Consider the following 21521-nt stretch of genomic DNA (forward strand, 5'->3'; position numbering starts at 1 on the left):
GAGGATTAAACTAAGGCCTTTGTACCTGCAAGATGATCACCTGTGTTCCCTCCCCAGGCTTCAAACCTTTGTGCTCTGATAGGCATGTAGACTTCCAAGACCTTCCAAAACATGTTCTGTTTCTCTGACTTCTAAGAGATTACCCCCGGAGGCTTTTTCCATTGTGTATTCCTAAACTGTCTTTGAACTTTAATATTCCTGTTCCAAGCCAGTTCCCATTCTGTCCAGGCCATCCCACTCAGGCATCATCCCTAGACTATACATAGTAAGACAGGGCTCCTTACCCAAAGGTGATGCTCCATGGACTAATATGAAATGACCCATTGGTGTCCCCAGTTATGACTGACATGTCCGAGGGAGGCCTTCTCAGCACTGGAGCAGAAGGGACTTCACAGGACTCGTGTGTCTTCCTGGAGGCTGATTTTAAGGGCCCCCAGTGCTGCCTCCTCTTCCAGCGTGGGCTGGTGAAGAAGGGAGATCTGGAGTTTTGGGGGTCTCCTGGCCCTCTGCTAAATGGAAAGTATGACACCCAGGAAGACAGAGGCCTGAGGACTTCAGCAGGCCAGCCCCTTGCCCCTTTCTAAGGTCATGTGTCCTCAGCCCAGTGCGTCAGTACCCTCCCTGCGTCACCCGCCTAACAGCTCAATACCTAATATGGACACACACACACACACACACACACACCCCGCGTGGACTGTGCAAAGCTTGGGCATCCATCCCTACCTGCCCCCTCTTCCCACTGCGCTCTAGTGCGAATGGCGGCCCCTCTCTTCCTCGGCTGTATCTCAGTAAGCACGAGCTTGGTTAGAGTGATGGTCATTAATAAGCCCAGGTGCCTGTCGTCACTGGATGAGGAACAGTGGTAATAGTTGTAGGAGGCGCTAGCATGAGGTGGGGCTCAAGACCATGTTCTCCCTTGGCTCGGCCCCAAACAGTGTGGACTCGACTTCTGCTCTGGTCCATCCTCGACCTCCAGGTGTGGGTCCTTCTGCCCTCCTCCCCCATCCCCTGCTCAGGAAGCCGACCAGCCTCCTGGTTCTTTCCAGGAATCACATTTTAATCCCAACTAGCCTCCTCTCCGGATGTGGCTGGCTTTTTGGAGTAGACAGGTTGCGAGTGGGAAGAAAGTGTGGTTACTGTCTGTCTTTTGTTGCTGTCTAGGTTTTTTGTTTTGTTTTTTGGGTTGCTTTTCTTTTTGCTTTGTGGTATCATCAGGTCTTGGAGTCCATCTCTGGATCACCACTGCTGGATGTAATTAGTCGACTGAAAAAGTGAGGAGACAGGAAGCAAAACAAGTTAGTCGTTTCTGGGTGGGCTGCTTTCGGAATACTGTGTTAGGTCTCTGAGGCCAGAGGACTCCAAGTCAGATAAGACAGAGCAGCTGCTCCTCTGCCCAAAGCCGCTGAGAACCTGCACAGGTGTCCTCGCCCTCGGGGGCCGCACCCCACCCACTCCTGCCGTTTCAGACTCTGATTAGGAGTTACCCGTTGGCAGTCTGGCCTGTGGCTCAAGCCTACAATCTCATCTACTTGGGAAGCCGAAGTGGGAAGAGCACAAGCCCAAGGCTTGCCTGGGGGACAGAGGGGGCTCAAAGTGAGCCTGGGAAACTTAAGATCCTGTCTCCAAATTTTAAAGCGGGAGGCTAGAGAGAGAGCTGGCAGTGAGACTGCTTGATGGGGCCACCGCACTCTGGAGGCAGAGACAGGGGGATCTCTGAGTTCTGGGGCAGCCTGCCTGGTCTATAGAGGGAGTTCCAGGACAGCCGGGGTTACACAGACTTGAAAAAAAGAGGGGGTGGAGAACGGGAGGAGGAACGAGAGGGGGATCTGTGGTTGGTATGTAAAATGAATAAAAAATGTATTAAAGAAAAAAGTAGCAATGAGAAGAAAAGAAGTGCTAGCTGACCTTGGAGGACTGGAACTCTGTTCCCAGCACCCACGGCAGCTCACAACCACCTGTAACTCCTGCTCCATTGCTGGCCACTGGCCGCTGGCCACCTCAGACACCTGTGCAATACACTTTAGAAACTACTCTTTTTTTTTTAAGTTAAAAATTTTGTTTTGAAAGGAAGGTGGCATAGAGCAGAGCGGAGCGGAGCAGTCGGGGGCAGAGCGCTTGCCTGGCATGCACAAGGCCCTGGGTTCAATCCCCAGTCCCACCAAAGTAATTTCAAAACAAAACCCAGAAGTGACTTTTAAATGACTCCAGTCCTCTCCCTGCTAAGAAGCCCTCTTGCCTCTCACCGTGAGTCGGGAATATGTAGAAGAGCTAGCCTGGCATGCACTCGTGGGACCTGATAAAGACAAAGCACAAATCACTCACCTGGGAGTTGCTAAGGAGGCTGGGGGTGGGAGCAGGCTTTTCCTGGGTCAAGGCACAGATTGAACCTACGCTGAAGAATTCCCAAGAGGAAGCCATTCTGTGAGTCCCCTGTTCTACAGGTTTACAGGGCTCAGTCTTATCTGCCAATAAAGGCTAATGGTGCTGGGAAGGGTCAGAGAGGGCAGGGGCCAGGGTGGGCGCAAGGGTCTCCAGGGTGGTACACTCACCAGGACCTGGAAGGATTGGGGGTCCACGCGTTCTGCAGGATTGCTGTCCATCTTTTTGGGCCCCTGCTGGCTGAGGCTGGCTGGGGCCTTGCCTTTGGGTGCCCTTCTGTAGGTCATCCTTGAAGGCGCTCTGTGTGGGAGGGGCTTGCTCCTTTGGTGGCTTTGGCCCAGGTGGTGGCGGTGGGTCTGCCTGTCCCTGTGGCTGCTGTTTGGCAGGTGGTGGAGGAGGCCCCTTTGAAGAGTCCTGAGGCCTTTTTGAATCCTGAGGCCCCTTTGAATCCTGACGTGGCTGAGATTTTTTCTCAGAATGCTGTTTCTTCTCTTCCTGTCTCTTCTCTTCCTGTCTCTTCTCTTCCTGTTTTTTTGCTTCCTAGCAAGAAACCCCCAGCACGTGACAGTCTGTGTCCTCACCTCACTTATCTGCAAGATGAACTCTGGGTTGCGGAGCCCAGAGGACAAAGGGGAAGCGCAGTGTCTCTATCCCCTGGAGTTAGAGGTTGAAGCTAGGGCCTGGGCTGTCTCCTCCCCTGACAGAGTACCCAAAGCGTGGTTCCGAGTCCCATTCTCAGTCAGCTAATTCCTGGGGCTGGAAAGATGGCTCTGTAGTTCAGAGTGCCTGTATTAGTCCTCCCACCACCCACATCAGTAGTTCACGGCTGCCTGGAACTCCAGCTCCAGGGTTATATATTAAAACAGGTTTTCTGGATATGGTGGCACACACTTAAAATCCCGGAACTTGAGAGGTAGAGGCAGGAGAATTGCCACAAGTTGGAGGCCATTCAGGCTGGCACCACAAGCCAGGGCTGCAGACTGAGACTCAAAACCAAGGAGCTGGGTAATTATAGCTCAGCTGGCGAAGTGCTCGCTTTGCCGGCGTGAGGACCTGAGCTGGGTTCCGCAGATCTCACGATAACAAGCTGGCCGTGATGGCCCGTATTTACAACCCCAGCACTGGGACCCCAGAGGTCGGAGGATCTATGGAGATCAGTGACCAGCCAGCCCAGCTTACTTGACAGGCTTCGGAACCATGAGGAACCCTGTCTCAAAAGGCAAGATGGGCAGTGATGTGGGTGTGGGCATTTAATCCCAGCACCCAGGAGGCAGAGCCATGCTGATCTCTGTGAGTTCAAGGCCAGCCTGGTCTACAGAGTGAGTTTCCGGACAGGCACCAAAGCTACACAGAGAAACCCTGTCCCGAAAAAATCAAAAGCAAGATTGATGGTGATTAAGGAACAGCAAAGGCTGTCCTCCACCTCTACATATGTGTTAACATATGTGCACGCCCAAAGTGTGTCTGTACACACAAAAAACAAATACTGGTTCACCTGTGTCCTCTGACTTTATGTGTGGTTACCAGAAAATATAAAATCAGGCCTGGAGTTGTAGTTCAGTAGCGTAACACTACTTCCCCAGTGTGCAAAGCCCTGGGTTCCACCCCAGCACCTCCCACCATAAAAATCTTACTCATGTGGCACACATTAAGTTTTTAATGGACAGTACTGTTTCAAAGCATTTGCAAGGAATTATTCTCTTTTTTATTTGTATGGATGTTTTGCATGCATGTATGTATGCATGTGTACCACATGCATCCGTGGTGCCCACAGGGCCCAGAAGGGGATATCAGATCTCCTGGAACTGGAATTACTTGCGGATATGAGCCATCCTGTGACGCTAAGAACCAAACCTGGGTCCTCTAAAAGAGTAGCCAGTGTTCTTATCCACTGTGCCATCTCTCCAGCCCATTTTTATAATTACGGATATGTGAAGGAAGGGGTATGTGCATGTGAGGGCCGCTGCCTGTGGAGCTGGATGTACAGGCGTCATGAGCTGCCTCTACAAGGATACTGCAGGAAAAGGAACTTGGGTCCTCCGGAAGAGCACTCTTAACCACAGAGTCATCTCTACTCATCTCTCCAGCCACCGGGACACCTTTTTTTTTTTTTTGTCAGAGCTGAGGACCGAACCCAGCTGAGCTAAATCCCCAACCCCGACACTTTGTTTTTATTAAAAACATTTGAGCTCAGGAAGAGTATTTGCAGCCCTTCCAAAGGGTCCACAGTAGGTTTCTAGCACTCACATCGGCCAGCTCACAAACACATGTAACTCTAGTTTCATGGGATCTGACACCTTCTTTTGACCCCTAAGGGCACGGATATACAACATGCAGATACACACACACACATAAATAAAATAAATCTGGACTGAAGAGATGGGTCAGTGGTTAAAAGCACTGGCTGCTCTCTTCCATAGAACCCAGGTTAAATTCCCAGCACCATATGATAGCTCACACCCATCTGTAACTCCAGTCTTGGGATCCAACACTCTCTCCTGGCCTCCAGTGGCACCAGGCACACATATCGTACACAGACATACATGCAAGCAAAAAGCACATACATACAAAAATAAATCTTAACTATATGTACATAGGTGTGGTGGAATACACCTTTAATCCCTGCACTCAAGCAGAAGCAGGTGAATCTCAATAAGTTCAAGATCAGTCTGGTCTACATAGTATACTCCAGGCCAAGTAGGGCTACATGGTGAAACTCAAAAAAAAGAAAGAAAGAAAAATATCCATATAAGAAAAGTATTTAGTCAGCCATGATGTCATATGCCTGTAATCCCAGAACTTGGGAAATGGAGGCAGGAAAATTGTGATTATTAGGTCTATACAGGGCTATATAGTAAGACTCTGCCTCCCACCAAAAAATAAGTAAAGAAAACAACAACAAAAAAAATACAGTTGAAAAGCCGGGTGGTGGCACAAGCCTTTAATCCCAGCACTTGGGAGGCAGAGGCAGGCGGATCTCTCTGAGTTCGAGGCCAGCCTGGGCTACAGAGTGAGTTCCAGGAAAGGTGCAAAGCTACACAGAGAAACTCTGCCTCGAAAAAAAAAAAAATACAGTTGAAAAAGATTCACACAAGTTCTGCCAAAGATGCTGAGAAATGTAAATTGAATACTGTGGGGTTGTTTGTCTGTTTTTGTTGATATTGTTTTGAGACAGGGTTTCTCTGTGTAGCTTTGGTGCCTGTCCTGGATCTTGCTCTGTAGACCAGGCTAGCCTTGAACTCACAAGTTCTGCCTCCTGAGTGCTGGGATTAAAGGCGTGCATGCCCCACCACTGTCCAGCTTGAATACTCTAATTTTATATACAAATTAAATATAAACCAGTTCATTCTCACTAGCCACATAGCAAGGATTCAGTAGCACACAGTTTCAGGCCATGTACACACACTAGTCTCAACTAGTTACTAGGAGGCTGAGGTAGAAGGATCTTTTGAGCCCAGAAGTTCACAGTCAACCCAGGCAACAGAGTGAGACCTCATCTCTTCAAATACCCTTTTGGGCCTCATTTCCCCCTCCACCCACCTAAACGGGAAAACCGAGCTAGCTTGCCTCCTACCCCAGGAAACAACATTCACAAGCTCACCATCCACTTCCTAGGAAGTCTGTCATCCTTTTCCACTCACACTTGCCCCCTGGAGGACCCTGATGATGCACCACGCCCCTGCATGCGCCTGCTCTTCCTGCTGCTGCCCCCTGGAGGACCCTGATGATGGACCAAGCTCCTTCATGCACCTGCTCTTCCTGCTGCTGCCCCCTGGAGGACCCTGATGATGGACCAAGCTCCTTCATGCACCTGCTCTTCCTGCTGCTGCCCCCTGGAGGACCCTGATGATGCACCAAGCCCCTTCATGCACCTGCTCTTCCTGCTGCTGTACCATCATTGCCTTCCTCCGTTCCAAAGCCATCTGCCGACGCCGAGCCTCCCAGTGGTAGGCACTACCCATGATGATACGGTGATAGCCCCAGCAGGGTGTGAGGGCAGGAAGAGCCCAAAATGATGCCACTGCACCCAAACTCCTCTGTTGCCTCCCACCCCAGCCACACTGTCTGTTACCCGGACCACCTCACAATGTAGCCACTGCCAGGGCAACTGGGCAGCCCCCTGAAGTGTTGGAGGTTGAGGCCTTATCCCCAAGGCTCATGGGGAATGCCTGTAAGTCCTCCAGAGTCTTGAGGAGGAAAAAGATACAGTCCCCGGGGTTTCAGTGGACCCTGGAGACTATTTTGGTTTTTTTTTTTTTTTTTTTTTTTTTTTTTGTTGTTGTTGTTGTTGTTGTTGTTGTTTGTTTGTTTGTTTTTCGAGACAGGGTTTCTCTGTGTAGTTTTGGTGCCTGTCCTGGATCTCGCTCTGTAGACAAGGCTGGCCTTGAACTCACAGAGATCTGCCTGGCTCTGTCTCCCCGAGTGCTGGGATTAAAGGCATGTGCCACCACCACCTGGCATAGAATATTATTATTTTTTTTTTTTTTTTTGGTTTTTTGAGACAGGGTTTCTCTGTGTAGCTTTGCGCCTTTCCTGGGACTCACTTGGTAGTCCAGGCTGGCCTCGAACTCACAGAGATCCGCCTGGCTCTGCCTCCCGAGTGCTGGGATTAAAGGCGTGCGCCACCACCGCCCGGCTAGAATATTATTTTTAAAGTGTGTTACTTTTTTAATGTTGCATTTGTTTAACTCTGTGAAGCTGTGTTTGTCTAAAACACCTGATGGTCTAATAAAGAGCTGAATGGCCAATAGCGAGACAGGAGAGAGAAACAGGCGGGGCTGGCCAGCAGAGAGTATAAATAGATGGAAAATTCTGGAAGGAAAAAAAGATGTAGCCGAGAACAAGGAGAGTTGGACTCCAGGGGCCAGCCACCCAGCTACACTGCAAGCCACAGAGTTAGGAGTAAGATTTACAGACGTCGGGCTGAAGAGATGGCTCAGTGGTTAAGAGCACTGACTGCTCTTCCAGAGGACCCGAGTTCAATTCCCAGTACCCACATGGCAGCTCACAACTGTCTGTAATTCCAGTTCCAGAGGACCCAATATCCATGGCAAAACACCAACATACATAAAATAATAAATAAATAAATAAATAAATAAAGATTTACAGACATAAGAGAACAGGAAAAGCCCAAAGGCAAAAGTAGATGGGATAATTTAAAGTTAAGAAAAGCTGTCAAGAAACAAGCTAAGCTAAAGCTGGGTGTTAATAATTAAGAACTCGGGCTGGAGAGATGGCTCAGTGGTCAAGAGCACTGGCTGTTCTTCCTTAGGTTCTGAGTTCAATTTCCAGCAACCACATGGCTCACAACCATCTGTAATGAGATCTGGCGCCCTCTTCTGGCCAGCAGTCATATATGCTGTATACTAAATAAATAAAGAAAAATAAATAAATAAATAACAAACACACCTCCTCTATGTGTGATTTGTTTGGAAACTTGTTGGCAGGCCTCCCAAAAAAGAGAAAAAACAACCAACAACAGGGATCAGCTTGAGTGTTAGGGTCAGATGCAGGTTTAATCTTGGCTGTGTGACCTGCTAAGCTGAGGGAACTTGGGCAGGCCGCTCAGTGTTTCAGAGCCCCGCCCTGTATAGGATGCTGGTATGCTTGGAAAACGCCTGCCTTCAAAGTGGGGGACTCGGCTATGAAAAGCTGGAAAGAACTGTCCCAACTCTGATGTGGGACAGGAGGGGTGCTTTGTCTTGCTGGATCCTTCTTCAGTAAAAGGGTGGCAGTTCCTTCTCTCAGCACCCAGGGGTGCTCTCTCATCTGCAGCACTGGGTACTTCAAAGTGATAGGATACAATAGATAAAAATGGACTTGTCACTGGCCTTAAAAAAAAAAAATAGAGGGCTAGAGAGATGGTTCATCGGTTAACAGCAGTGGCTGCTCTTCCAGAGGTCCTGAGTTCAATTCCCAGCAACCACTTGGTGGCTCACAACCATCTGTAATGAGATCTGGTGTCCTCTTCTTTATACAAAATAAATAAATAAATCCTTAAAAAAAATTGGTACTGGTATTTTGTGTGCTATTCAAACTACCACTGATTGATATCCCTAGTCGTCTTTTTACCCTTTTAAAAATTATTTATTTTGGGTTTGCCAAGACAGGGTTTCTCTGTGTAGCCCTGGCTGTTCTGGAACTTGTTCTATAGACCAGGCTGGTCTCGAACTAGATCTGCCTGCCTTTGTTCTGTGCTACCATAGCCTGGCTCTTCTGTTTGTTTACCTTTTGAAAAAAGTTTAAGTTAGGGGCTGGAGAGATGGCTCAGAGGTTAAGAGCACTGTTTGCTCTTCCAAAGGTCCTGCGTTCAATTCCCAGCAACCACATGGTGGCTCACAACCATCTGTAATGGGATCTGGTGCCCTCTTCTGGCTTGTGGGGATATGTATAGACAGAACAATGTATACATAATAAATAAATAAATCTTTAAAAAAAAAAAAAAAGTTTAAGTTAGGTTCTCACTAAGTTACCAGACTGGTCTTGAACTTAAGACCCTTCTGCCTCAGCCACCCAAGGAGTTGAATTACAAGTTTGTGCCACTAAACCCAGCTTGGACATTCATCTTCACATCATGTTTATCTTTGTATAAACTAACTCTAAAAAGTGGGGGCACGATGGCTCATACGTCTAATCCCAGAACCCGAGGAGCTGAGGGAAGAGGAAAGCTACAAATTCTAGGCCAGCCTGAGCTAGAAGGTGAGATCCTGTTTCAAAATGAAGCGGCAACAACATTTCTACGGAAAATGGTAAGAAAGCTGTGAAAGGCCTGTCCACCTCTCTTCCTTAGGGGACAAAACAGGAAATGAGTTCCTTTTGCACTTCCTCTTCTCACTTTCCTTTTTACCTTCCACTCTTCCCTGGAAGGAGCAGACATCCGAAGTTGAAAATCTGAAGATGGAGAAGACAGAAGTGCAATTCTGGCAGCCTGAATTCAGGGAAATGGTTTCCAAACCTCTGACGCAGTGTTTATGTGGGAGGAAATGTTCTCAGGGTGACCGTCAAAACTGTCCTCCCCCTTGGCATCCCTCCCAGGGCCCTGCCTCTCCCAACCCTACTGCTGATCTCAGTCTTCCTCCAGCTCTTATCTCCTGCTCCACATCCCCTCCACCTCTGACCATCTGATGTTAACTCCTGCCGGCCCTCAGGAAACCTCCCTCCTGTGACATCAGTGTGGAGCTGTTAGACCCCAAAGTTTAGGGTCTCAAGTGGGCACCCCAAGAACCCAGACTCCAGTCCAGTTGATGCAGCAGCACGAGGTTTTTACTAAAGCGACCATACAGACGGGCTACTCATGTCCTGAGGGCAAGAGTTGCATCCTATTGCAGCCACATGGGGGCTTTTAAAGGAAAAACTCACAAAACCCACAAGATTACAATTCCCATACAATTTCGTTTCACAAGATCATGGTCTGATCACAGAGTGGGTACAGTCCCCGTCCCATGTACATTCTTCCTGAAACCTCAAGGGGGGTATCAGGGCGGGAGTGGAGTTTACACAAAGGTCACAGTGGTCTTTCCTGGAATACCTGCAACTATCCCAGTCACAGTTGAGCTCATCTCTTAACAGAGATCTTTTTACATTGCTACATTGTTACAGGGGTGGTTGAATAATGATTGAGTCAGCTTGTCCTTGGAACTAGACTTTTAGTTTCTCATTTCCTGGGGCTTGGGGGTCTAAGCCTGAAAGGTTAGGGTCTTTCAGAGCCACTTAAACAAGGTGCTTTTGGTTCTGCTACAGGGTCTCATGGCGACCTTCACCTTTTGATGTGGCAAAGGATGACCTCGAACTCCTAACCTCCTGATAGTGCCTCCTAAGTGCTGGGATTTCAAATGTGCACCGCTCTGCCCAACTGTTAGTTTAGTTTGTTTGTGTAGTTGCATGTGTGTGAAGGAACTGCAGGTGCCCTAGGGGTCAAAGGAGTGGATCCTCCAGAACTGGAATTACAGGTGTTTGTGAGCTGTCCTGTGGCTGCTGGGACTTGAACTCGGGTCTGCTTGAAGAGTAGTGTGTACTCTTAAATTTGGATCCATCTCTCTAGCCCCCATAGTTCAGTGGGATTTTTTGTTTGGCTTGTTTGTTTGGTTAATGCTTATGGGTGTTTTGCCTGTATACATGTCTGGGCACCATGCATTTGCAGTGCCCATAGAAGCCAGAGGGCATTGGATCCCCTAAAACTGAAGTTACAGATGGTTGTGGGCCCCTATGTGGGTGCTGGGAACTGAGCCCGGGTCCTCTGAAAAAGCAGCCAGTGCTCTTAGGAGTGGGAATATCTCTCCAGCCCCACAGGACACAGGTTTTGTTTTGTTATGGTTTGGTTTGGTTTTTCCAGACAGGGTTTCTTTGTGTAGCTTTGCGCCTTTCCTGGATCTCGCTCTGTAGACCAGGCTGGCCTCCAACTCACAAAGATCTGTCTGCCTCCCGAGTGCTGGGATTAAAGGCATGCACCACCACCGCCCCGCTACAGGACACACTCTTAACCACTGAGCCATCCCTTCAGTCACCAGGAACAGACTTTAAAAGACCACACAAATGTGCTGCCTGAAGCAAAGGAAAGTGGGAACTTGTGGAAGGAAAGGAGAGTGGTCCCCAGTGTCTAAAGGGCTGAGAAACAAGAGCAGGTAGGACAGCCTGGAGGTAACTGCAGATTTGCAGGGGTCACCTCAACTGGGCCCATGCAGAAGTGGCTCCCCGAAGACTGAGAGGTTTTATAGTTAGATCAAGCTGGCATGGAGGGATTACATGAGCCTGGAGGCCATCAGAAGGTAGGCAGAGACCAACGTCTGTGACATTGCTCACAGACAGAGCCCTTCCTAAACATAAAGGTTCTGTGGGCAGAGGCAAAGGGAGCACAATCACTCGCTGGTGATTTTAGACACTGAATTAGGATTCAAGGTCTGGTGCTGGGGCTTCCTACAAGGCAGAATGGGGGCCATGCGGAGGGGGAAGGTATTAGGAGCTGACGGGGGGTGGAGCATGAAAAGTTATAAGCCCAAAGTTGGGGAAGTCCCCTGTGGGAGTATAGCTCCCATCTATTGGAGGGTTCTTAGGTGGAGGAGAGAGGAATGAGGAAATATCAGACAGAGAGACAGACCTAGCCAATGAGAAGAACACAGGATAGCTTCAGAATGGCCTGGGTCAATACCCAACAGCCTGGTCCTTTATTGAAAAGGGCTTTTTATAACATGCCAAAGGGAGGAGCAAAAGACCTCCCCCTCGCAAGATCAAAGCACACCGTACAGCCAAGCTTAGACCCTTCCAAACACCTGGTAACCACGCCCATGGTCAAATCACCTCGATATGCAGCCCTGGTGAGTAAGGCAAGCTCAGATTCTCTGACCCTGAGTAAGTTCTCACTAGGAAGCCCCTGTGGACTCTCACAGTCCCCTGAATTGAGGCTCTTGAGGCTTCTCAAGTCCAGCTGCTGCTCCCTCACTGCATCCTTGTTGGATACAGCACCACTTAGGAAAACCACCCCTGAACTAGAGCTAGGAAGCTTTTCATCCCTCTTGAAGTTTGGAGCCCAAGCCAAGGTCCAGAAGACCATGAAATCATATGGGTCTGACAGCTAGAGTTACCTGTGACCTTTGGGCTGGAGACATGGCTCAGTGGTTAAGGGCACTGGCTGCTCTTCCAAAGGTCTTGAGTTCAATTACTAGCAACCACATGGAGGCTCAAAACCATCCAAACACAAACAAACAAACACAAAACAAAAAACCCCACCATTTAAAAAAATAAATCCAGAGCGGGCAGTGGTGGCCCACGCCTTTAATCCCAGCTTTTGGAGGCAGAGGCAGGCAGATCTCTGTGAGTTCGAGGCCAGCCTGGGCTACCAAGTGAGTTCCAGGAAAGGCTCGAAGCTACACCGAGAAACCCTGTCTGGAAAAAAAAAAAATCCAGAGCTGGACATGGTGGCACAATTCTTTAATCTCCATACTTGGAGGCAGGTGGGTCTCTGAGTTCCAGAATAGCCAAGGCTACACAGAGAAAACTTGTCTGGAAAAAAACAAAAAATAACAAAATCTGGGAGTGGTGGCCCAAACTCGTAATTCCAGCACTCGGGATGCTGAGGCAGGAGGATTTCAAGTTCAAAGCCAGTACAGACTGTAACGGGGCACTAGACCGTAGTAGGCTTCCAGACCTTAGCAGAACTGACTCCATGATGGCAGTACCATTCAGGATGTAAAACTTGGCATGTAGACAACACCACCTGCTTAAATTAAACAAAGGCCTGCTCCATCAAAGTCCACAGTTCTGGCAATGTCTCTAAATGTATTAATCATGATTTTTGGCTTTTGTAGTTCTGCTTCTGGCTAACTTCATGGTTTTTGTGCTTAAAAGCTCACCCTGAGAAAGGTTCAGGGGTACACTGGGATCCCAAACAGGCAGTGTAGCTGCTGGCCGGCTTAACACAGACTTTCCATTGGCTTAAACTCTTGTCTGAGCAGTCTCATCTGGTGACTACCCTATAACATGGACTATATATTGAGTTTCAGAACGCCTTACCTCAGAAAAAGGGGAAAGAAATGAAGGAAGGCAGGCAGGAAGGAGGGAAGGAAGGAAGGAAGGAAGGAAGAATCCAAGCCACACCACGGGAAATGTGCTTCTCAACATATGAAGAGCTTTTAGATGCCACACCTACAATCCCAGGACCTGGGAAACCGAGGCAGAAATCACAAATTTGAAACAAGGCAGGGCTATGTTGAGAAATCTTGTTTATAAACTAATTAGCTACTTAATTAACTAAGTATACTAAAGTCTGGGCTTTTCTTGTGTGTGTTGTACGTCATCGTGTTGTCTTCGACAAAGGGCGGACCGCCGGCCTCCAAGAGCTCCCTCCCGTCCTTCACTTGCAAAGTAAGAGGAAGTCCCCAGCCTGTCACAAAGGGGGTCCTTGGACAGCTCCGGGGTGGAGTCGGCTCTCGGCGGCCACGCCCCTCGGCGGCGGGGCGGGGCATGCAAATCTCTCGGAGACCATGGTCCCGTTGGGGAGAAAAGCGAGGGTCTCTCACGCACGCGAAGTTTCTTGTGAAACCTGCGGGGCATGAGAAATTTGTGACAGAGGCCATTGGTGATGATGGGAGAGGAGGGGGGCACAGAAGGGAGACAGAGCCACTCTGGAAGCTCACCACGAGTTCAAGAGGGAGGATGAGAGTAAGGCATGGTTCCGGGCGGTGTGGTGAGCATCGCTTCTCGGCCTTTTGGCTAAGATCAAGTGTAGTATCTGTTCTTATCAGTTTAATATCTGATACGTCCTCTATCCGAGGACAATATATTAAATGGATTTTTGGAAGTAGGAGTTGGAATAGGAGCTTGCTCCGTCCACTCCACGCATCGACCTGGTATTGCAGTACCTCCAGGAACGGTGCACCCCCTCGGGGGATCTCTGATGCTGGTTTAAAGGAAAGTTCTTGTAAAATCTTGCTTCGCCTATTAGCTTCTGTTTAGACTTCATGTGTCTCTCTGCTTTTTTTTGTTGCTTTCAGAACCTTGAACCTCTGTTTCCAAACATTTTCTTTGTTGTGAAAGTATGAGGGGTAGGCTGGCTTTAAACTCAAAGATGTGCCTCCCAACTGCTAGAATTAAAGGCATGTGTTACCATGCTCTCCTTTGGGTCCTCCTTCGGTTTCCTGGTGTTATTACTGTTGGTACTGGAACTCTGACGTCTGCCTGTCTTTGTTTCCTGAACCATATTTTTAATGGAAATACAGCAATAGGACTAAATATACTCACTTTGTAGGCCAGAACTGCCTGCTTCTGCCTCCTGAGGGTTGGGACGAAAACCGTTTGGACACTACTGCCCGGCTTAAATTATTTTAAACGTTCAACTTTGAGCCGGTGGCGGGGGTTTACAACCTTTAATCTCAGCGTTTGGGGACAGGTGCAGGTTGATGTCTGAGTTAAAGGACAGCCAAGGCGACCTTGCATTTGAAAAACGAAGGAGGGGCTAGAGATGGCTCAGCAGTTAAGCACACTGCTCCTTCAGAGGACCTGGGTTCAATTCCCAGCGCCCATGTAGTGCCTCACAATGTCTGTAACTCCAGGGGATATGACACCCCACACAGACATACATGCAGGGAGAACACCAATGCATGTGAAATTTAATCCCTAAAAATGAATTTTTTAAATTTTCATTTTATTTATTTGTGTTGCTGTGAGCCATGTGCATGTCTGGTGCCTGTGGAGGTCTGAAGATTATCCACTCCTCCGGAACAGGACAAAAAGAAAAAACCAAAAACACCACCATAATAACTAAGCCAATTAATACATGCGGTGACAGAGAATGGTTCAATGGGAAGTAGGGTAGTAGTACCTTGTCCCTTCGCCCTGAGTGGCAGCTGCTGTCCCTAGGAACTGCCACTCAGGACCAGATCACTGCATGAACTACTAGTTTTCCAGAAACAAAAATGCAAATCACTTTATATTGACTATGTCTCTGTAAGTCCTTTATATGGTCACCAGCTCCCTTAGTAAACAGACACTTGATTCTGAAGAATTAAATGAATTAAATTCAGCTGTCTTTGATATTTTACTTTCTGTCATATACAAAAATAGCTGGAAACACATTTAAATGTTATCCAGTTAAACGGATTCTCCCACACACACACACAGGTTATGAGGATAGAATATATCTTATTAACAGTTTATTTAGCTGGTCATAGTGGCTTGGACTGTAATCTTCAAATTTTGAGAGACTGAGGCAGAACTATTGCCCAAAGTTCAAGTCTGCTCAGTGAATTCTAGGCCGGTTTGGATTACAGAGTGAAATCACGGCTTAAAAACTAAAACAACACAACAAAATCGGGTTATTGGTCTGACAGTCTTTAAATACTTGGACAGCCAGACCTCACTCTGTAGACCAGGCTGGCCTTGATCTCAGAGAGATCCACCTGGGTCTGCCTCCCGAGTGCTGGGATTAAAGGCGCGGGCCACCACTGCCCGGCCCACATTCACAATTTTCCCACTGTGAATCCTCTAGTTCTTTGAATAGAAGGGAATCCAACCAGGGTTCGTGTTTGTCAAAGCTGCAAGTCTAGGGTGAGGGCCTTCTGGTCTCCTTTGAGTGTTAATATCAACCCTGGAAGGATTTTACGCTACGGGACACTTACAAGGGGCAGGGTTTGCAGCACGCATGGTCCAGGCCATGGAAGCTTCCCCTCCTGCCTCGTGTTTCTTTTACAGAAGTAAATTTTGCTTTTAGAGACAAATGGTGCTTCACAAAATGGCTCCCCTCCTCGAACGTTCCTCTTGTGGGGTTCTGCTTCCTTGTCTACTTCAGTCAACTCCCCGCCAAAAATGCCATCTCTCAGGCGGTGAAGGGGGGAGGCAGGCGCCACACAGCTCTGCTCTGAGAATTCCCTTTACTCTTGGTCAAACTCTCCTTCCTGTTTCCGAGGTAGAACGACTTAGCAGTGACAGAACTTTCTCCTTGTTACAGACAGCAGACATTTTTCAGACTTTTTGGTGACAGATGATATTGAGAGATTGTCACCTTCTCAGGGAGGTGACTGTTGGTCGTATCCTCGTTCACAGATGGTTAATCTGATCCCAATTGTTTTTCTTTTGTGTTTCTTTTGTGTGTGTTGGGGGTGGGGCACGTACGGGAGAGCAGTTCTTCTTGGAGTCCAGAGGCATCAGGTCCCTCTGGAGCTGGAGTTACAGGTGGAGTGATGCTGTGAATGTGTTGCTCTGAAAGGTTGATAAATAAAACGCCGATTGGCCAGTAGCCAGGCAGGAAGTATAGGTGGGATAAACAGACAAGGAGAATTGTGAGAAGTGGAAGGCTGAGTCAGGAGACGCTGCCAGCCGCTGTCAGTCACTGTCAGGAGAAGCAACATGTAAAGACACCAGTAAACCACTCTTGGGCATACACCCAAGGAATGAATGCTCAGTCGTACCACAAAGATACATGCTCAACTATGTTCATAGCAGCACTATTCGTAATAGCCAGAACCTGGAAACAACCTAGATGCCCATCAACTGAAGAATGGATAAAGAAAATGTGGTACATATACACAATGGAGTACTACTCAGCAGAGAAAATTAATATGCAGGAGGGCTGGAGAGATGGCTCAGCCATTAAAGGTAAGCTCACAACCAAAAATACAGAATATACACAGGGACATAAACACACCACAACCTGGGGTAGGTCCCTGGGACCAGCAGCTCCCCACCCCTACCCTTGCCCCCATCCCCAAGGAGCATGTCTTAGAGTTAACCTCAAGGAGGTCAAGTTTCCAGAAAGAAAGGAGTGGCTAGCAGAATCCAGCTCTGCTCAGGTCTGCCTTACATGGAACCCCTTACCTTCCAGGCCCATCTGCCATTGCTCCATGAAGCTTGGACAGTTTTGCATACTTCAAACTAGCATATTTCCTGGAGGGTGATGAAGTCGCGGAACCATGGTTTCAGAAGGCTAGGGTGGCCAGGAACATCTACCTTCTCAAGAGGAAAGAGACCCATTAGCCAGATGCGGCTGGAGAGTAGTTGGTGAGGAAGAGGAGGGCACCTGACACAAAACACCTTGTTCTCTAGAGCCCCACAGAAGACCTTGGGCTGCTAGGAGCTTGGGCCAGAGAGGTGTGCTTGGAAGCTGGATAGGGTCACATGCTGGTGTGTGTGTCACTGTCAACTAAAGGCACCCTGAGGTGCTTAGAGGGCAAGCTGGACCTTCCAGTTTTCCTTTCCAAGAGGTCTATCTTCAGGGAACATTCTGAGTCAAAGTTTAACAATAATTTTAGCCATTTACACGAAATCCGAATTCATCTGGGCCCCTCTATATTCTAATTGTAACACTAGAGTGACAACACCCTCTCCTGGCCTCTAAAGGCACCACACACATGGTATACATTCACACACACACACACACACACACACATACCCACACACACACACACACACACATGGTATACATTCACACACACACACACACACATGGTATACATTCACACACACACACATGGTATACATTCACACACACACACACATGGTATACATTCACAAACACACACACACACACGGTATACATTCACACACACACACACACACACACACGGTATACATTCACACACACACACACACATGGTATACATTCACACACACACACACACACACACACACACGGTATACATTCACACACACACAGACACACACTCACACACATGGTATACATTCACACACACACACACACACACACATGGTATACATTCACACACACACACACACACGGTATACATTCACACACACACACACACATGGTATACATTCACACACACACACATGGTATACATTCACACACACACACACACACACGGTATACATTCACACACACACACACATGGTATACATTCACACAGACACACACACACACACACACACACACACGGCATACATTCACACACACACACACACACACGGTATACATTCACACACACACACACACACATGGTATACATTCACACACACACACACATGGTATACATTCACACACACACACACACACACACACACACACACACACACACAGTAATTGAGACAGTGTCTCATTGTATGGTCCAGGCTACCCTCAAACTTGTGATGATGCTCCTGCCTCTGTCTCTCAAGTGCTGGGATTACTGGTATGTGTCACTGTACCCAGTCTGGACTTTATACTTTAAGTGAATTAGTTGTGTGCAACATAAATTATATACTGTGCATCATACCTCAATAAAGCCATTATGAGAAACGCTGCTGCAGATTCGGCCCTTGGGTCCCCTTTGAGCTGGCTCTTGTCCCTTTGATAGACCCAGTCTATACTTTGAGCGCTTTGTTAACTTTCTGGTAAGAGATAATTAAGATTTATGCCATTCCTGCTTGCTCTAGGTCTCTTTGTGGTTTGTCTTTCTTTTTTGGGGTTGGGAGGTAGGATGGTTTGAGACAAGGTCTCTCTGTGTAGTTCCAGCTGCTTTCCCAATGTAGACCTGGCTGACTTTGAACTCACAGAGATCCACCTACCTCTGCCTCCTGAGTGCCGAGATTAAAGGAGTGTGCCGCCATGCCCAGCTTCCATCTTTTGTTTAAGACAAGGTCTCTCAGAGGAACCAGAGCTTGCTGCTTTGGCTTAACAGCCTGCCGGGTGAGCCCAGGGGATCCAACTGTCACCACCCTGAATGATGATGCTGCAGATGCATGATCACCCAGTGGGTGGATCCTCTAGAACTGGAATTACAGGTGTTTGTGAGCTGTCCTGTGGCTGCTGGGACTTGAACTTGGGTCTTCTGGAAGAGTAGTAAGTACTCTTAACTTCGGATCCATCTCTCTAGTCCCCATAGTTCAGTGGGGTTTTTTGGTTGGTTGGTTGGTTGGTTGGTTGGTTGGTTGGTTGGTTTGGCTGGTTTTTTTGAGAGAGGATTTCTCTGTGTAGTCCTGGCTGTCCTGGAACTCCAATCTGTAGACTGTGGTGATTCCCCTGCAGGCTTTGCAGCAGGCAGAGAAAAAAATCCACTCGATTATATTGTCACTCATGCTGGACCAGGACTTCTGGAGTCTGGCCCAGACCATTTTATTTTAACTGTATTTAGGCACAGCACAATTTTTGAAAAAAGTATTCAGATAGTGATTAACTCAGTCCCATGTGCACATCAATTTTTTTTTTTTTTTTTTTTTTTTTTTGGTTTTTCGAGACAGGGTTTCTCTGTGTAGCTTTGCGCCTTTCCTGGAGCTCACTTGGTAGCCCAGGCTGGCCTCGAACTCACAGAGATCCGCCTGGCTCTGCCTCCCGAGTGCTGGGATTAAAGGCGTGCGCCACCAACGCCCTGCATGCACATCAATTTAAGACATGTTTACATTGAGATTCCTTACAAAGTCCATCTGGCTTCTTTCACAAGAATGGGTCCTGTTGATGCAGAGATAGTGCCCCAGATTTAGGGTCTAGGGAGTTTGATTGAGGTAAACATAATGCCTGTGGTGTCAGGATTGGCATGGCCCTAGGATAACATAGAAGTCACTTAGACTGTTGTAAAGCCTAAGTGACGTCACTTATAAGAATGGGTTGATGGTCTAAAAGCAATGCTCAAGATTTAGGGGAAAAAGGTCTTGGTAAGTAAAAACGTCAATTCTGGGAGTCCTGGCACAGCCTGTCTCCTAGACAGCAAAGGATCGCCAGGTTGTGAAACTCAGCAGTCCCAGCATCCCAGGAAGAGCAGCTATGCACTTCATACACTGAAGAGATAAGCTGTGTGTTTAACTGTCCTGGCTTCTCCAGTGCTTACCTTTGTGCACAAGGCTTTTTGCTCTCTACAGGTACACCAGGCTGGCCTTGAACTCAAGAGATTCTCCTGCCTCTGCCTCCCAAATTCTGGCATTAAAGGAGCATGCCACAACCACCTGGCCATAGTTTAATTTTTTAAAGACATGGTCTTGCCATATAATTCAGGCTGGCCTCAAATTCGTGATCCACCTGCTTCAGCTTCCCAAGTATTGGAATTACAGGCATGTGCCATGTGTCTTGGTTACTTGGTTCTATTGCTGTGAAGCAATACCATGATAAAGGCAACTCATAAAAAGAAAACATTTGTCGGGTGGTAATGGTACATGCCTTTAATCTCAAAACTTGGGGGGCAGAGGTAGGAGAATCTGTGAGTTCAAGGCCAGCCTGGTCTACAAAGTGAGTTCCAGGATAGCCAAGGCTACACTGAAACTCTGTCTCAAAAAAAGAAAAAAACAAACATTTAATTGAGAGCTTGCTTAGTTTTAGAAAGTTAGTCCACTAGCATCATGGTGGGATGCAGACAGGCACATTACGGGAGCAATTTTACAATCCGATCCACAGGACAGTCAAGGCTACACAGAGAAACCCTGTTTGGAAACCACTCCTCCATAAATAAATAAATAAATAAATAAATAAATAAATAAACAAACAAACAAACAAACCCTCTGTTGTTTAGCTATATACTCCAGATTGAAACATTACCTCGTTAGGGAAGGGGAAGCTTTATACAACTCACAGATTACAAAACACATAAGAAAGTTACAAGACTCCCCCCGAGGCCTCTCTCTTAGGTCTGCCTCAGGTCGTCTAGCAATAAGAAGAATGTTTTGATTTCTTTCTTCATCTGGTTATATGGGAGCTGGGGAGGTTGCTCAGGTAGGAAAGCGTTTGCCACGCACGCATGAGCACCTGAGTTCAGATTCAGACCTCGGCGTGGCTGTGCGTGCTTGCGATCTCAGTGCTATGGAGGCACCCAGGCAGGTGGATCCCTGAGGCTCAGCGGCCAGCGAGCCCAGCCTACTTGGTGAGTTCCAAGCCCGTAAGAGACTCTGTTTCGGGCTGGAGAGATGGCTCAGCAGTTAAGAGCACTGGCTGCTCTTCCAAAGGTCCTGAGTTCAATACCCAGCAACCACATGGTGGCTCACAACCATCTGTAATGAGATCTGGTGCCCTCTTCTGGCCTGCAGGTGTATAAGCAGGCAGAACACTGTATACATAATAAATAAATTAAAAAAAAGAGAGAGACTCTGTTTCAAAAACATCACTCAGACAGGAGTGTGCCTGAGACCATGAGGCCTCTGTGTGTGAGGCAGGAAGAGACTCCCACTGCGGTGGCCCGTTGTGGACAGCTGGGTGTCCCCAGATATCCCAGTGCCAGTCCCAGGAGATGGTATTAAGCTCCCAACTAACAGGACAGGAATCTGAACCCCAGGGTTTTGTAAGAAAGCAAGCACATGGGTTAACATCCCGAATCTGTTAGGAGGCAAGTGACAGAAAAACCTACCACGGCTGTAGGTGATAAGGGTTCATTTCCCCCACACAGCAGAGCAGAGCCAGGCAGTCGGTAAGTGACGGTACCAAGGATCTGGACTCTCTTCCCTTCCTGGCACCCTGTACACTGATGCTCTGCCCTTGTATTCGTGTGACTTTATAGTCTTAACATGGCCACTGCAGCCCCGGGCATCACATTTGCATTCGGGGCAGGAAAGACAAAAGGGAGATGATTTCCAATGATACAGTCTCCTCGTTGAAGAAATTAAAAGAAAAACAAACCCAACCCTTAGCCATTGAGATGGCTCAGCTGGTAAAGACCCCCGCCTCACACACAGACCTGATGACCTGAGGTGCCTCCCTGAATGCCCCAGGAGAAAGAGAGATCTGACACCTAAAAGTTGAC

At 47.9% G+C, this 21521-nt stretch overlaps 1 protein-coding gene and 1 non-coding gene across 4 annotated transcripts; one reads left to right on the forward strand and one right to left on the reverse strand.

Moving 5' to 3' along the window:
* Positions 1–1036: 1036 nt before the first annotated feature.
* Positions 1037–6422, reverse strand: Ccdc200 (coiled-coil domain containing 200). 3 transcript variants are annotated; one of them, XM_076577698.1, is made up of 4 exons: positions 6252–6422; positions 2550–2969; positions 2244–2293; positions 1037–1263 (listed from the first exon to the last, which is right to left on the reverse strand). In XM_076577698.1, the coding sequence occupies exons 1-4, from the start codon at positions 6339–6341 to the stop codon at positions 1212–1214; spliced, it is 612 nt and encodes a 203-aa protein (XP_076433813.1). In that variant the 5' UTR covers positions 6342–6422; the 3' UTR covers positions 1037–1211. The 3 variants fall into 3 exon arrangements, with proteins under 3 accessions (XP_076433813.1, XP_076433814.1, XP_076433815.1); XM_076577699.1 differs by having other exon boundaries at positions 2550–2919; positions 6252–6419; XM_076577700.1 differs by lacking the exon at positions 2244–2293 and having other exon boundaries at positions 2550–2919.
* A 7142-nt stretch (positions 6423–13564) lies between these two features.
* Positions 13565–13755, forward strand: LOC121831952 (U2 spliceosomal RNA). The gene has a single exon (XR_006075540.1). It is a non-coding gene; the product is annotated as a U2 spliceosomal RNA (small nuclear RNA).
* The last annotated feature ends 7766 nt before the right edge of the window (positions 13756–21521 follow it).

Source organism: Peromyscus maniculatus, chromosome 8 (assembly GCF_049852395.1).
Source record: "Peromyscus maniculatus bairdii isolate BWxNUB_F1_BW_parent chromosome 8, HU_Pman_BW_mat_3.1, whole genome shotgun sequence".
NCBI classification, from domain to species: Eukaryota; Metazoa; Chordata; class Mammalia; order Rodentia; family Cricetidae; genus Peromyscus; species Peromyscus maniculatus.